Source organism: Mus caroli, chromosome 1 (genome assembly GCF_900094665.2).
Source record: "Mus caroli chromosome 1, CAROLI_EIJ_v1.1, whole genome shotgun sequence".
In the NCBI taxonomy this organism is placed as follows: Eukaryota; Metazoa; Chordata; class Mammalia; order Rodentia; family Muridae; genus Mus; species Mus caroli.
In genome coordinates this window covers 117,163,170-117,180,073 of record NC_034570.1, presented here as the reverse complement: position 1 = coordinate 117,180,073, position 16,904 = coordinate 117,163,170, and the positions used below count along the sequence as shown (strand labels likewise).

Genomic DNA, 16,904 nt, shown 5'->3' with positions numbered 1-16,904 from the left:
TCCCTTCCCTTCCCTTCCCTTCCCTTCCCTCTCATTCTTTGCTTTGCTTTGCTTTAAAAGTGGATTTGGGAGTATGTGTGCAATATTTGGTTTTTATATAGCAACAGCTGGCAACCCAATTTTTCAAAGAAACAGTGTCATGAAGTAGTGCAGCACACACTGATGTTGAAAACCAGATGTAGGCTAGGCTAGCACATGGTGTGGTGTGTATCCTGTGTATCCTTGTGAATTCTAAGCCTCACAGATGTGGATTGACTAATAACCTAGAATTCCTTGATTCAACACAAACCTATTTAGCTTTCTAAAGTAAATCCTAAATCCTTAATTATTATTCTAGTATTAAATATTATATATTTAACAATGTTTTTATTTACTGATTTGCTACTATTATTATTTTGAGGTGACATTTCACTGTTGCCCAGAGTACTCTCAAAGTTGTGAGCTCAGGCAGTCCTCCTGTTTCAGCCTCCTTAGTAGCTAACACAGTATGTGTGTGTTACCATATCAGATACCAAGTGTGTACTGTGTTAGATATACAACAGATACCAGTTAACAAGCTAATAATTAAAGATTAAGAAAATTAGGATAAAGTTTAACATTTTTGACAATATTCATTTTACGTTTCAACCACCTGGATATATATTGTAAAAATAATTTCATTTCTCTAAAAGTATGTACATTTGTATTTAAGCATGTATAGCCTCAGGATGACCTTGTGTTATAAAGAAATACATCTTTTTCTAGTATCTACTAATGAGCTAATAGTCTCTGGTTCAAATTTTTAACATTAATAAGACTTAATTTCTGAATTTTGTTTTATAGTGGCCAATTCGCCATGGTATAGTTGAAGACTGGGACTTAATGGAAAGGTTTATGGAGCAAGTGATTTTTAAATATTTAAGGGCAGAACCTGAAGATCATTACTTTCTTTTGGTAAGTACACATTATAATTTATTGGAGACTCCCCCTCTTTCTAGATGGGATTTGTAAGCTCAGGATGGTTTTAAACTCAGTATCATTCCCAAATGCTGGGTTATCAGGCCTGTGCCTTGATGCCTAGCCTACTAGGAAAATTTTTGAGGAACATTTTAATGTTTCTGGTGTAATCAGCAAGCATATTTAATCATTTAAGTTGTCTTGTCTGAAAGACTTTGTTACATAAAACTATAGGTCATTCTTAAGACCGACTGGCTGCAGGTAGAGTAACAATGTGGCCAAGCATTAAAGTGTAATCTTGTAAATGCTTTTGGTAATTAATATGTAATCATTACGCTATCACCTGAAAATACTTGTTTTGTTCTGTCACTGACAAAATAATGTGAGGGAAGAAAGTTTGCTTTCAGCTCAGTTTCTGAGGCTAACATCCACAGTTGTTTGGCTCTATTGCTTCTGAGCCTGTGCCTAGTGAGATAGGGCATCTCTGGGAAGCAGCTTCTCTTACTTGTTTTTTAAAACGATTTGATAAGGACTTCTAACTTCCTAGTAGAATAAGTGAACATTTCCTTTTTTCCCCCTTTTATCATCTCACAACATAAAATGACTGTCATATTTTATGTCTTTTTTTTTTTAAAGTTTTGCTAATCCAGTGTTCAGTGTTTCATTGTGGTGCTTTGTGAATACTATTTGTAGCTGGACTTTATTTGTAGTGAAAAGAACATAACTGTGGACACCTCTATGCCTATAACCTAAGTGCAATAATTAGCATTTCAGTATAATTACATTTAGCCAATTGTTTTGACATGCATTGGTTTATCCATCTGTTAATCTGTTTTGTTTTTTTTTTTTTTTTTTTTTTTTTTTTTTTTTTTTTTTTTTTTTTTGGTTTTTGAGACAGGGTTTCTCTGTGTAGCCCTGGCTGTCCTGGCACTCACTTTGTAGACCAGGCTGGCCTCGAACTCAGAAATCCGCCTGCCTCTGCCTCCCGAGTGCTGGGATTAAAGGCATGCGCCACCACGCCCGGCTCCTGTTTTGTTTTTGAATCACATCAAAATGAGCAATATACAGATGAGAATCAATTCATGCTTAAACATTTAGTATGTCCATCATCAAACAGTTCATTATTTGTTTATATTCTTTTTCATATAAAGTTTATTATAAAAAAATCACCAAGCTAAATCATTCTATAGATTTTGACCAGGTGTGGCAAAAGAAAAAGGGCCAGATAGTGGTAGGTAGGTAGATAGATGTGATAGTTTAGATAGCTACCTACGTAGGCAGACAGACAGATGGATGGATACTAAAGAAACCAAATGAGAGCATAGCAGGTTTTGTTACAGCTATCCAGCTCTACTGTAGAGTGGAAATAGCCATAGACCATACTTAATGTAGTCAGTAAGTATAGATGTGTTTCTGTAAAGTAGTTTTTCAGAATTAGGTGATTGGCCCGCCTTTAGTTTTAACAGCTGTAGTTGTGTAAATAACACATTATCAATACCTTTTCTAGTTAATTTATGCTCCTCATCTCCTAGAGGCAACCAGTGAGTCATTCTATTTTAAATTTTTGTTTACAAGTGAGATTAATCTTGCCTGTAGTTGGTTTTTACACTGATGAATTCATATAAGATGTGCTATAGTAAAATTTACGCCATGACAGTCTGGCTCTTTGAACATTCCTGTCCTTATAGACACTGAATCTCATCTCTTTTGTGGATTTGCTCTGCTGCAGGGCAGACACTCAACTGGTATAGAACTCTGGCCTAGGGTGACTCTTCATCCAGCATTGTAATCGAATTGCTCCTGCATTCTAGCCTGTTAATCTCTTTTAATTTTAGTCATTATGGTTCTTGATTTGGTCTTAGTTTGTGTTTTCCTGGTGGTGACTTGTAATGATATTGAACAATTCAGTTTTTTAATTGAAAATAAAATTTTCAATTATACTAAAAATTATAATAAATGTGTTCTGATTACAGTTCCTTTCTCCCAGTTCCTCGAAGATCTTTCTAACTTTCCCACCCAAATCCATACCCTTTCATTTCTATCTCATTAGAATAACAAACAAACATCTGAAAACATAAACCAGCCAGCATGGGCAAAACAAATGGGGAAGAACCAGAGCAAAAGGGGAAGAAACATACAGACACTGAGAATATGTTATTTTTGTATATGTGTAGGTCTGTTTTTACTCTCTATGGTCTTCCTGTAGTCTTTGTGTCTTTCTACCTATAAATTTAGTGCCTTTCAAATTATTTTATAAATTAGTTCCCCTTTAGAAATTGCCTATAAAGTTTGAAGTGATCTGATATTGTCTATTTAAAATACCATTCAATTCAATAGACGGAACCTCCATTGAATACTCCAGAAAACAGGGAATATACTGCTGAAATAATGTTTGAGTCCTTCAATGTTCCAGGCTTGTACATTGCTGTGCAGGTAAGTGGCTTATGCTTATTTAAGCTTGCCTTTTACATTTTATCCAGGCTTAATTTTCTCCTAAACCATGCATATCTCTTTTCCTAGAAAGCTTTAGCATAATTTGAATCATACCATGCTTTCCTGAGGTGACAATTTAGACACGGTAGGGCTGTGCTTTGCCTGACTTCTCGGTGCTTCTCGTCGCTCATTTAGTATTTTCCCTTTCTTTGGTGTGCAAAAGTCAGTAAGATTTCTGTAACCTGGTTGGTATATTAATATATACATATTCTAGTTTGGGTTCCTAATTGTTTATAAAAGACTTGTTAGAAAATCATCACAAGACAGTTTTTACCAAAAGAGTATATTTCAAAATGAAATCTCAAAATTTTCTTTTTTTTTCTTTTAATATTATGTGAAACTCTTCATTGTTAAACCTTTAAATTTATTGTGTGGTGGTAAGCAGTCATTGTATTATTGAAATGATTTTGTTGTTGTTGGGTGATGAGCCATGGCTGCAATCTCAAGAGTTTGAAGCCACATGATTGCTGGGAGGTTTTTTGGTTTTTTTTTTTTTTTTATTTTGTTTTTTTAAGGAGGGTAGTGGACTAAATACCTCTTGGTTCCTTTTATTGTTACATTGTAAGTAGGCAAAGTTAGTTTTATCATCTGTTTTTAGTAACTACTCATATATTTTGATTTTAAGAAATTATCTTTTTTAAAAAAAATGATACTCAGTTTACAAGAGTTACCCCCATCCCCTTCCCCACCTCACCCCCATCCCCACCCCCATCCTGGAAAGAGTTGTTTTGTGTCAGCCATCATGAGATTCTTGGTAGGAAAGTGGTATTGTGTGCTACTGGTTTTCTAGTTAACTCACGGTGTCTGGAAGTGTGTCTGGCCTTTCCAGTTAAGGTACTTGTATACAGTGCTAACTGCAGATTCCATTTAGGAACTTCTGAGTTCCGAGTTTTTAAGAGTAGTGCTTGCTAGCTCATGGTGATGGCAGGATATCCTGGTAGTTTGTGGTAGTCTGGTATTTAAGCTTGGGCAAGGTAGTGCTGTACATGTTACATACATGTTTGTGTCACTCTTGCTTGTGGCTCTAGGAAGAGAGCGTTCCTTTTAAACTCGGAACTTTCTAAGTGTCCTGATGCAGTAAGAGGCCCATGAACTGTAGAAAGTGTGTAGTGTCATTACAGCTTACTTCTGTAGACTTTCACCCCTAGTAACTCTTTAACAGGTTATTTTTTGTCTGTCTTACCTTTTAGGCTGTTCTTGCCTTAGCTGCATCCTGGACCTCAAGACAAGTAGGAGAGCGGACGCTGACGGGTACAGTAATAGACAGTGGAGACGGAGTCACTCATGTCATTCCTGTGGTGAGTACAGAAAATTGCTAAAGAGGATGTGAAATAGTATAGCAGAGGTAAATGATCGGAACTGATGGGACCTTTACAAGACTGGAAGCTCTTTCTGGGCTACCACCACCACTGACTGCATGAGGATCTCGAAGATCTTAAGAGCATCAACAGTGTTAAAAGGAGGCCAATGCTAACTCCTTATACTGTTCCCCCAAATCATAGCTATGTTTGTAACCGGTAAAGGTCACAGAGTTGAGAACAGTGTTGTGGACCTCACACAGTACATAAGGCATGATCAACCCCAGATTTGATTTCACTTAAAGCCCTAGGAAAGGGGCAGAATAATCTGTGGTGACAGTCTCACCTGGCATCATGGGCCATGTAGGAGGAAAATAAGGAAGGGCACACAAGAGTAAAAGTTCTTAGTGGGCTCAAGTAGCAAATGACAGCTTCCAAATATGGTGTACATGATATCTGTCAGCCACAGGCTTTCTGTGTGAATAGTTTACCTGTCCAGCAACTTCATAGAAAAGGAATTATATACTCTGGTCTTTAAGACAGGCTGTGTTCACTTATGTTTTTGAAATTGTCCATGTTATAGTATATATGCTTCTTTATATTGCAAGTCTCAGTTGACTGTGTGGATATATCCCCTTTTGTTTAGCCTTTAGGTGTCTTTAATATCATATTAGGATGTACCTAGCATTTAGTAGCTTTGTATAATTTACTTGATAACTCTTTTTTTCCCCTTTGTGGTATCTAAAATAATTGTTGTGGGCTGATAAAGACTTGGTGGGTGAGAGAGTTTGTTCTCTTCTGTATGAAGACCTGTGTTCAGATCTCTAGTACCCACGTGAAAAGCAGGTGGAAGCAGAGACATGGTGTAGTTTCAAGAACCCAGTGGCCTAGCTAAAAACAGCAAGTTTCTGGTTCAGTCAGAGACACTGTCTGGAGGCAATAGTAGATGAAGACACCTTGAATCCTGCCACAGCCTTGTAGATGCTGGGACTTTAGGTATCTTGTCACAACTGGCTAAGAAATGGATCTTAATTTTTCTAATCTATTAAGTTTTAGAAATACAAGTTTTAAAAATTATTATACAGGAATGAGGTGAGAATGCTCGTGCTGCCTGGGCATGTAAGTGGGGCTGGTTTTCTCCCTGCACCTTTATGTAGGTTATAGGGATTAAACTCTAGTTTTCAGGACCTGGAGCAAGCACGTGCCCCACTAAGCAGCTTACTATCTTGGGACACTAACGTAAATTTGACACTTTTTTCTCCTTGTATGTAGGCTGAAGGATATGTTATCGGCAGCTGTATTAAACACATTCCAATCGCAGGAAGAGATATAACATATTTTATTCAGCAACTGCTGCGAGACCGAGAAGTAGGAATCCCTCCTGAGCAGTCCTTGGAAACTGCGAAAGCAGTGAAGGTAAGCTACACACACTGGGTCAGCTGGAGATGAGTCACTACTTAACTGGGATGGCAGGACTGCTCCTTACCTACATGCTCTCATCAAAGCAATCCCTCTAAGTTGTTTTCTGTAGATTTCTCACAAATAAATGGTTGATGGTCACCTGCCCTTTGCATATTCTATCAATTCTCTCAACTTGAGAGGGTAGCATACGAGTGTTAAACATACACTTTTGTGATTACTCCTTTTATTAAAAATAAAGATTTATTTTACCCAGAAATTATTACATCTCAGTTTACTCTGAGGTCCTTATTTTAATCCTAATAGTTTTTGGTTACTAAAATTGTTTTGATGTAATTGGCTTGTTGAGCTCTGCAGTATAGATGCAGGACATTACTCAGTGATGTGGAACATGACAGAAACTGTGATGGGTATGTGAGGTATTTGATTAGGTTTTGACAATATATGTTCTTTCTTATATCATTTGTGTCATACATGCAGAAAAACTATTTCCTTATTCTTTTTGTTTAGCTTTTAGAATTTGTTATCAACAAAGATGAAAATTTTCGGTATTTCTCATGCTTTGAATATGTAAATCTGCCTTTGCAAAAATAAGTCATTTATTTGCATCTCTTTGTACGACATTTATGGAGATGTCTTTGTTCTTTCAAGCTTAGCCATGAAGATGCCTTGACTACTTCCTGTATAGTAAAGAGACTACTAAATGGTTTCTGAACCTTATATCAAGTTGATAACCTAAAACTAAATGTACGAAGCCAGGCTCATACCTTTAATCCTAGCACTTAGGAACAGAGACAGGCAGAGCTCTAAGTTTGAGGACAGCTTAGTTTACATATCAAGAGCTAGGTTAGCAATGCTATAGAGAGATTCTCGATCTCATAAAAACAACAACAACAAAACCCCTCCAAACGCATAAAAATTTAATCAACACTATTATTTTTTAATTTCTTTGGCAAATCCATGGCATTAAAACAAAGCAAGCAAGCAAAAGAGTACTGAGAATATAGATTTATTCCAAGGAAGACTGCTCATGCTGAAGATCTTTGAAAAAAAACTTCTCTAATGAAATTTCCATCTCCAAGATTTGGAGATAGATGTGTGTGATGGTTTGTATATGCTTGGCCCAGGCAGTGGCACTATTAGAAGGTGTAGCCTTGTTGGAGTAAGTGAGTCACTGTTATTGTGGGCTTTAAGACCCTCGTCCTAGCTGCCTGTAAGACAGTCTTCTGCTAGAGCCTTCAGATGAAGATGTAGAACTCTTAGCTCCTCCTGCACCATGCCTGCCTGGATCCTGCCATGCTCCTGCTTTGATAATAATGGACTGAACCTCTGAACCTGTAAAATAAAATGCTGTCCTTATAAGATTTCCTTGGTCATGATGTCTGTTCACAGCAGTAAAGCCCTAACTAAGACAGTGTGTAAGGTACTGAGATTGTCCTTTTTTTCATACAAGTCTTCCCTTTTGCAGGGGGATTGAAACAGGGTCTCACTATATAGTGCTGGCTGGCCTCCCACTTACAGAAGATCCTCCTGCCTGTGCCTCCCCAGTGCTCTAGATTAAAGGTGTGAAACACCATAATGCCACATCAAGACGGCTTTCTATATTTTGTTGTTGTTGTTGTTCTCTGTGATAATATTTGTGGCTACTTGGAAAATGTCCTTGGTATTCAGAATTACAGGATATTGTGCATATTTCTCAACAATTGATGGAGGGATAGATAGAAGCAGTGGGATACAGTCAGGTAATCATGGATGTTAATTCAATCTTTCAGGCAAGAGCAGAGTTGCTTATATTTCTGTATTTCTTCTTTACTCATTACCTTGATCAGAATTAGTTTTGTTCTAAATAGGCATAAAGGATCTGTGTCAATTTGTGTTCGTATAGGTATTCTTTTTGTATTTGTGCTTTTTTATTTTTGTCCTTTCTAGAACATTCTATTTTGTTACTGAGATAGTAGATGTTGAAGTCTTTTGTGCATGATTTTATAAAGTAACATTAAAATAGTTTGGACCAAGTTTAGTCTTTCAGATTTTAGTTGTGTTGATAGATGGGGTAAGAAATTATGTATGGATTAAGGAACTCCACATAAAACCAGAGACACTGAAACTTATAGAGGAGAAAGTAGGGAAAGGCCTCGAAGATATGGGTACAGGGGAAAAATTCCTGAATAGAACAGCAATGGCTTGTGCTGTAAGATCGGAATTGATAAATGGGACCTCATAAAGTTGCAAAGCTTCTGCAAGGCAAAAGACACCATCAATAAGACAAAAAGACCACCAACAGATTGGGAAAGGATCTTTACCTATCCTAAATCAGATAGGGGACTAATATCCAATATATATAAAGAACTCAAGAAGGTGGACTCTAGAAAATCAAATAACCCCATTAAAAAATGGGGCTCAGANCTGAACAAAGAATTCTCACCTGAGGAATACCGGATGGCAGAGAAACACCTGAAAAAATGTTCAACATCCTTAATCATCAGGGAAATGCAAATCAAAACAACNCTGAGATTCCACCTCACACCAGTCAGAATGGCTAAGATCAAAAATTCAGGTGACAGCAGATGCTGGCGAGGATGTGGAGAAAGAGGAACACTCCTCCATTGTTGGTGGGATTGCAAGCTTGTACAACCACTCTGGAAATCAGTCTGGCGGTTCCTCAGAAAATTGGACATAGTACTACCAGAGGATCCCACAATACCTCTCCTGGGCATATATCCAGAAGATGTCCAACCGGTAAGAAGGACACATGCTCCACTATGTTCATAGCAGCCCTATTTATAATAGCCAGAAGCTGGAAAGAACCCAGATGTCCCTCAACAGAGGAATGGATACAGAAAATGTGGTACATTTACACAATGGACTACTACTCAGCTATTAAAAAGAATGAATTTATGAAATTCCTAGGCAAATGGATGGACCTGGAGGGCATCATCCTGAGTGAGGTAACCCAATCACAAAGGAATTCACACAATATGTACTCACTGATAAGTGGATATTAGCCCAGAAACTTAGAATACCCAAGATATAAGATACAATTTGCTAAACGCATGAAACTCAAGAAGAACGAAGACCAAAGTGTGGACACTTTGCCCCTTCTTAGAACTGGGAACAAAACACCCACGGAAGGAGTTACAGAGACAAAGTTGGAGCTGTGACGAAAGGATGGACCATCTAGAGACTGCCATATCCGGGGATCCATCCCATAATCAGCTTCCAAACACTGACACCATTGCATACACTAGCAAGATTTTGCTGAAAGGACCCAGATANAGCTGTCTNTTGTGAGACTATGCCGGNGCCTAGCAAACACAGAAGTGGATGCTCACAGTCAGCTATTGGATGGATCACAGGGCCCCCAATGGAGGAGCTAGAGAAAGTACCCAAGGAGCTAAAGGGACCTGCAATCCTATAGGTGGAATAACAATATGAACTAACCATTACCCCCTTGGAGCTCGTGACTCTAGCTGCATATGTATCAGAAGATGGCCTAGTCGGCCATCAGTGGAAAGAGAGGCCCATTAGTCGTGCAAACTTTTTATGCCTCAGTACAGGGGAACGACAGGGCCAAGAAGTGGGAGTGGGTGGGTAGGGAAGTGGGTAGGGGAGCGTGTGGGGGACTTTTGGGATAGCATTGGAAATGTAATGAAATAAATACCCAATAAAAAAAATAAAATAAAATAAAGAAATTATGTATGTACCACACAATATGATATTCAATATGTATTAAAAGATCACCTCTCAAAATTACTTAATTATATCTTTTTCATTTGATTGTTTGATATACTAAAACTTGACCTAAAACAAGAGAAAAAGAAATACTTTTATGTATTTGGTTTTCAGGAACGCTACAGTTATGTCTGCCCGGATTTAGTAAAAGAGTTTAACAAGTATGACACCGATGGGTCAAAGTGGATCAAACAGTACACCGGAGTCAACGCCATCTCAAAGAAAGAGTTTTCCATTGATGTTGGCTATGAGCGATTCCTGGGACCCGAGATCTTTTTCCATCCAGAGGTAATGCTTGGTAGTTGGTGTGTTTTGTTTTGCTTTGTTTTAAACAGATCACTTTGAAATATGCAGCAGAAATTCAGAAGAAATTGAGAGAGAATCACTCTCAGAAACTTTCTTTAGTGTCCGAAAGCACCGTAGTGAATGATTTCTACTCTACACCCAACCCCTGCCTACTCCCACCCCTACCTGAGAAGAGTCTCCTGTTAAAGCCTCCTTATCTGTACATAGCCTGCCTCTTTACTCTTTATGTGCTGGGGAGAGCTAAGGTATTGAAGAACAAGGCAGAAGGTAGCCGGTCAAGTTTTTAACAGCTTAATCCCTGGGAAAGATTCCAGAAAGTCCCTGCCCCTACTGCAAAAGGACTGTGTGGAATCTAATGAACACAAAATCTTCCATAAAATAATAAAAATAGATGTTCTTGGTAATCTTTAATAATTAATTCTTCAGGTAACTTGATAATAAGAATTTAACTTTACTAGAATTTTGGTATTCAGTGCCTGCTGTGCTTATTCAGCATCAAGAACCGTTATTTTTGATAATTGCTTTTTTTTTTACACTTTGTACTGGCTATGACTTTCATGGTCTCAGATTAAGTATTGACTATTGAAAGCTGAAAGGCTATTTAACCGTATTCTTTTGAGGGTAGAGAATAAGAAAAGTAGTTAAATGAGAGTAGTTGCTTTAACAGATGGACATAGCTATTGACTTTGTAGAAATAGCACAGGTCTGCTCGCAAGAACCAGGAAACTTCTCAGAGGGATTAACATATGAAGTCAGCCCAACAGTTGGCCGGGTAACTACCTTACATTTTTGAGAATTCATAGTGTGTGGACATATAACATGGAAATAAATGTATATGAGATACACACACACACACAAAGGTGGTTTTGTATCAGAACAATAATTTGAATTGGGTTGGAAGCAGATGAGTTTGTTACAGATTTTCAGGTGAATAAATGTCAGTCATGGAGAAAGGAGAAACAAAATGAGGGCTTTATGATTTAGTAAATACTTAGCTGTGAGAGGGATAAGGATATGAAGAATCTGTAACTTGAGTAACTTAGATTCTGTCAAGGGAAATGTAGGGTGGCAGTCAGAATAACTAGAGAGCAGAACAGATGAGTCTCTGGAAACTTGGACTCAGCTGCTCATGGTGCTGCAGCTCGGTAGGTAACCTTGTCACTCTGGAAGCTAAGGCACAGAATCTAGAGTTTGAGGCCGTCTTAGGCTCCACCAAACCAAACGAAACAGCAGAGCTGGAGTTGTAGAGATTTACATTCTTGATCCATTGCCCCCACCCCCTGTGCCCTCCCACAGACACACACTGAGTTGTAGGCATTTTTGAATTGACTTTGAGCTATGGAAGATAACTGCCTCTTCTCTTCTGTTCTTGTCCCCGTGTCTTCCCTTTGAACACACAGTTCTTTAGCATGTGAGTCAAAGTCAGTCAGTGCTTCTGTCTGCTTGAGCTGCTTACCTACTCTGTGACAGTTTATTTAGGGGACTTCTGACACCCTCTGTGTACTTTGATTACTTTTAGCGAGGATAAAAATAGCTCAGAAAGCTGTTTTCGGAAGAATAGTCTGTTCTTAAGAATACATTAAATAGAAGTCTTGAGGAGAGAACATTTGATGGGCTCCTACAGAGAATTGGGGTTGACTATGGGACTGTATGCCTTTGTCTCCCCCTGCCTCAATTTCTAAGCCTCCAGATGTAGTTAGTTCTTTGAGGGAAAGGTCCATTATAGAGCAACGTCATTCTTGTTTGAAGTCACTGGTGACTTAAGTGTAAGGGTGGGCACATTCTCAACAGCTGTATCTTTGGGTTGTCTGTTTTAGACTTTTTTCAATTAAAAAATCTCTTTACCCAGTGGTTTTAATTTGGTGAGAGAAAATTAGATGTGTGTATTTAGTTAGTTCATTGTAGTTTCCCAGAATAGAACTTGCTTGTGTGTGTGTGCGTGTGTGTGTGTGTGTGTGTGTGTTTTGTAGAAAGTGTGCTACTTCCCAAGTGAATCTTTAAGATTCCTTCTGTGTTCTAGTTTCCCTGTCAATTGAAGTATTCATTCATTTTTCTAATTTGGACTAGATGAATGATTGAATATTTAACCTATCTAAGATTTGAATACTGATGATAAAATATATGGAAGATGAGAAGATTGACTTTTGTTTTTTATTAAGGATTTTCTTTACAATATATTTTGATCATAATTCTTTCCCCTCCCCTAACTTCCCAGCTCCTTTCCTGAGCCTTGAGGATGGGCTGTGATGCAGACATCCTGTTGAAAAAAAGAGAAACCCTGTCTCGAAAACCAAAAAAAAAAAAAAAGCCATTTTATACTTTAAATTTATGAATATATTTCTAACTATGACACAGACATGGGGTATTGTATTTATTTGATATGCTCAGTCTACCTGAATAATCCTCCTTTAATAGCCTCTTAGAACATTCTCAACAGCTGTGTGCTGCTGAGACCTGACCAGGGAACAATTGGACTAATACCTAAAAGGAAGCTGAAGGAAGGGCCAAGAATTAGTTTGGGGGAACCACTGTTGAGTTTATTAAATTTTTGAGGAAATTTTAATTTTTTTTAACCCGTTTAATAGTGTTTTGTTGTTCTTTAGAAAATATTCGTTGCTTCTTTATATTAATCTGACTTTGTTTTTCCTTAATTAAATTATTGTTTATGTATATGGATGTTTTGTCTGCATGCACATCTATGCACCATTGCCCTGCTTTGTGCCCATGGAAAACAGAAGAGGGCATTGATCACCCAGACCTGGAGTTGGTTGTGAGCTGTCATGCTTGTGGGTCCTGGGGTTCCCCTGGAAGAACAGCCAGTACTCTTAACTGCTGAGCTACCTCTCCAGCTCCAAATATTTAAAATTTTTAAATTTATATTTATGGATGTATGTGGGTACACTTGAATGCAGGTACCTCCCAAGGCCAAAATTGTATCTTCTAGATGGTCAATCTTCCTGGAGCTACTTAAAGGCAATTGTGAGCTTCCCCACATAGGGGCTGGGAACCGAACTCAGGTCCTCTGCAAGAGCAGCACACACCTTTAACCACTAGCCACCATTCTGATTCAGTAAAATCAGACATGAGGAGATGGAGTGCCGTGCAAAGGATTCAGACACAGCTGCGATGTGCACGGCCAGCCCTGCTCTGGCCTTCTGTTCACAGTATAACAGATAAGATGAGCAAGATTATGGGAAAGGTTAACAATATATCATAGAAGTGTGTGTGTGTGTGTTTTAGGTAAATATTAGTGAGGACAAAGGGCAATGAAGAGACTTTACTAGTTCTGCTTAACAGTGGAAGGGTTTTGTAGAAATCAGTTTAATAAAAAAGATTTTTCTGTCAAATTGTTACTTTCTAGATTTGGGGAAATTAAGTGTTTGTTTGTTTTTTAAACAAACAAAATAAAACCAGTGCCAGGTTCTGAAGTTAAAGTATTACCATGGGCTTATTATTACCACAGTGCTTTGAGAACTAAGGGCTCTTCACTGTTTGCAGTCTAAAGCCAACAAAGATTGTATGTAGTCACAAATGCCATCATGGACAGTAGTCTCAAGTTCTGTTTTGGTTTCTTTTATAGTCAGCCTGCCTCTGACTGCATTTGAGCTTGTCTTTAAATGACTCGCTAGAGCTAGCCAAGCTGAGCTCTGTTTTCTATTCCCCTATAATGCAGAGTTGGGATCTACTTTCCATGTAGCGGTCTACAAACATGTGGCATGTTGGTTTGCTTTTGAGCATCACATATTAGATAGAGATGGCTTTATTTTGGCTGTGATGTATCATACTGAATTCATCACTGACTCTTTGTCTTCATCTGTTAATAGTTCTTGAGAGTATTATAAAGTACTGCATACTGAACTAATGCTCCTAAGAAAAAAAAAAGATAGTTTTCTGTCCCTTGTCAAGTTTTCTCCATCCTATCTGCATACCTCTGGTCTGTGTGTTCATCTGTTTGAAATAATTGTTGACATCCATTCCTCTATCTATGTCTGAAAGATGCTACGTACCTGGCACTTTGTTGGTAAGGACCCCCCACACACACACCCCCAGTCTTCTTCCTAGACACAGGTACTACACGTCAGCACTGTGCCTTAGATGGGGATTTAATCATCAGGATCACCAGTCATAGCAGGAAAATACCAGCCCTAAACGCCTGAAAAGGACATGAATTTATAGTGTGACTTAGTACCAAGCTGTTCAGCGTCAACCAGGAACGTACAAGTACACACTTGGATTGACAGTGCTGCTGCCCTGTGTATGTGGAAATGAGTGTAACCTGTTCACATGAGGGTAGCAAGTCAGTCTGCAGATGCAGACTCTAATGACTAGGTGTACAACATCTTTCTGGTGGACCATTGGTGGTTATTTTCACCTTTTTATAGATTTTATTTTATGTGTGTGTTTTGTAAGCATATATTTGCCTCTAGATTGCTTCTCTTTTAAAATAAAGATCATAGTCTGTGTACTACATATGTGCCTATTGCTTGTGGAGGTCAGAAGAGGACATTGGATCCCCTAGAACTGGAATTAAAGGAGGGAGCCAGCGTGTATGTTTTGGAAACAGACCCAGGTCCTCTGCAAGAACAGCAAATGTTTTACATTGTTGAGCCATCTCTCTAGCACCTTTTCACTGTGGTGAAGTTTTACATAAAGTATATAGATCACAGTTCCCTTTGGGAACCTTTGAAGAAGAGCCAATGGTGTGTGGCTCCTTGGATCTTTGTCAGCTGTTGCCAGGTTGTTTTCCTCTTCGGGTATTCTCTTAGCTGTGTACAGAAGTTCCTATTGTATGTCTGCTGTCTTATAGTACAGGCATGGCTTTCTTTTGTTAACTGAATCTTGCCTGACTCCTATCCTCAGTAGCTGTAGTATGTTGACCACCAGGGTCCTTTCACTCCTGAGCTGGATTGTTATTAACTTGAACATTACACTAACACAATGTTAACATAACAATTCTATACACTCATGTATAAAATGTACTTATTTTTCAGTTTGCTAATCCAGATTTTACACAACCTATCTCAGAAGTTGTAGATGAAGTCATTCAGAATTGCCCCATTGATGTCCGGCGTCCTCTCTACAAGGTTAGTGTTTACAGCAAAAACTGGAGTTTTAAGTTTTCTTTTCCTAATATTTAATAGCATATTTTAAAGCCTTTATCCTTGTTCATTGTTGAATATTAGAGAATTGTGTCTTAGAAAAGACACAATTGAATTCTTATATATTTGTCTCTAGATTGCTTCTCTTTTAAAATAAAGATCATAATTTTTGGATTTTTTGTTTTTGTTTTCTACCATCACAGAACATTGTCCTCTCTGGTGGTTCAACCATGTTCAGGGACTTTGGACGTCGTTTACAAAGAGATTTGAAGAGAACTGTAGATGCCAGGCTGAAGTTAAGCGAGGAGCTGAGCGGTGGTAGATTGAAGGTTAGTTTCTCAACCCTTGACAGAGATTGTGGAAGACCCCCTTGTTACTGCATTCTGGACAGGAAGGTTTGCCAGCTCTCACTTAGGAGCAGTAAGACAATCATGCCAGGTGTCCTGCTGGAAGGTAGCCACTGTCCCTAGAATCATGGGTGCAGTTTGTTGCTTGGTACTTTGCTCTGGTTTGAACTCTGTTGAGAAATAACAAAACGTCACAGCTCAGGCAGACTGCTTGTGCAAAAAAGGTTTTTATGTTTGCTTTCCTCCTCAACCAACCAATTCTCCTGACACTCACATTACTCCACTGTGTGAAAGGCTGACTTGTGTTTCACAGATATAGTTTTAAATCTGTGTAGCAGGGCCTGGTGAGATGTTTGTTGTACACACCCAGTGACCTGAGTTTGATCCCTGGAATCCATAGAAAGGTAAAAGGAAAGAAGCAACTCTCAGTGTTATCCTCTGCCCTCTTCAAGCATACCATGACACACATACACACACCATACACACACACACTCACACACACACACAAAAGTTTAAATTCTGACTTAGGGGAATTCATACATTGATTATAAACACAAGGTGTGGCTGTTGACCTGAGACATATTTCACCAGTTGATTTAAGAATGATCTGTCAAGCCAAAGGAAAACAGAATAAAATTAAAAACAAAAGAAAACAAAAAACAATGTTATATTATTCAGTCAAGGAACATACATTCTTTCTCTTTCTCTCTCTCTCTCTCTCTCTCTCTCTCTCTCTCTCTCTCTCTCATAATTTGGGGTGGTGTGTGTGTATACACATGCACCTGTGTGCATGCATTCACCCATGTTGAGATCAAAGGATAACTTGAATGAGTTGGTTTGATCCTTTTACCGTGTGGGTGGGTCCTGTGGGCAAACTCAGATGATAACAAATGCCTTTTACCACTGAGCCATCTTGCTGGCCTCTTCTCCAGTTAAGGAGCTCTAGGAAGCTTTGCTTGCTCACTGTTTCCTAGCCTGGACATATTTGAAGAGTTCAGGCTGTGTATTTTCTGAACTTTGTCTTGGTGTGGGTCTGTTTGGTGTTCCTTCTGGGTGGGTGCAGTTTGTGCTTTGACAGTCACATCACAGAAGCATTTTCATGTCAGTTTTACTGCGTTTTGTCAGAGGCTGCATTGACTTTAACCACTTGGTAGAGGCTTCCTGCCAGTTTTCTCCTGTGTATAGCTGTTACCTCTGTATTCCCATGTGCAGAAACGTAAGAGGAGTCTGTCAGGCCATGTAGCTGTTCTGTGCTTCACCAGACTTTTTTTTTT

General features: G+C 38.6%; 1 protein-coding gene across 3 annotated transcripts in view; it reads left to right on the top strand.

Annotated features, from left to right (window-relative positions):
- Actr3 (actin related protein 3) overlaps nt 1-16,904 on the top strand; it is a 42,734-nt gene that overhangs the window by 22,981 nt on the left and 2,849 nt on the right. For all 3 annotated transcript variants that reach the window (XM_029476493.1, XM_021156788.1, XM_021156795.2), the window contains 7 exons: nt 823-933; nt 3,274-3,369; nt 4,620-4,727; nt 6,000-6,143; nt 9,993-10,166; nt 15,176-15,268; nt 15,487-15,612. In XM_029476493.1, the coding sequence (XP_029332353.1) occupies nt 823-933; nt 3,274-3,369; nt 4,620-4,727; nt 6,000-6,143; nt 9,993-10,166; nt 15,176-15,268; nt 15,487-15,612 (852 nt within the window). The remainder of the gene's footprint in view (nt 1-822; nt 934-3,273; nt 3,370-4,619; nt 4,728-5,999; nt 6,144-9,992; nt 10,167-15,175; nt 15,269-15,486; nt 15,613-16,904) is intronic.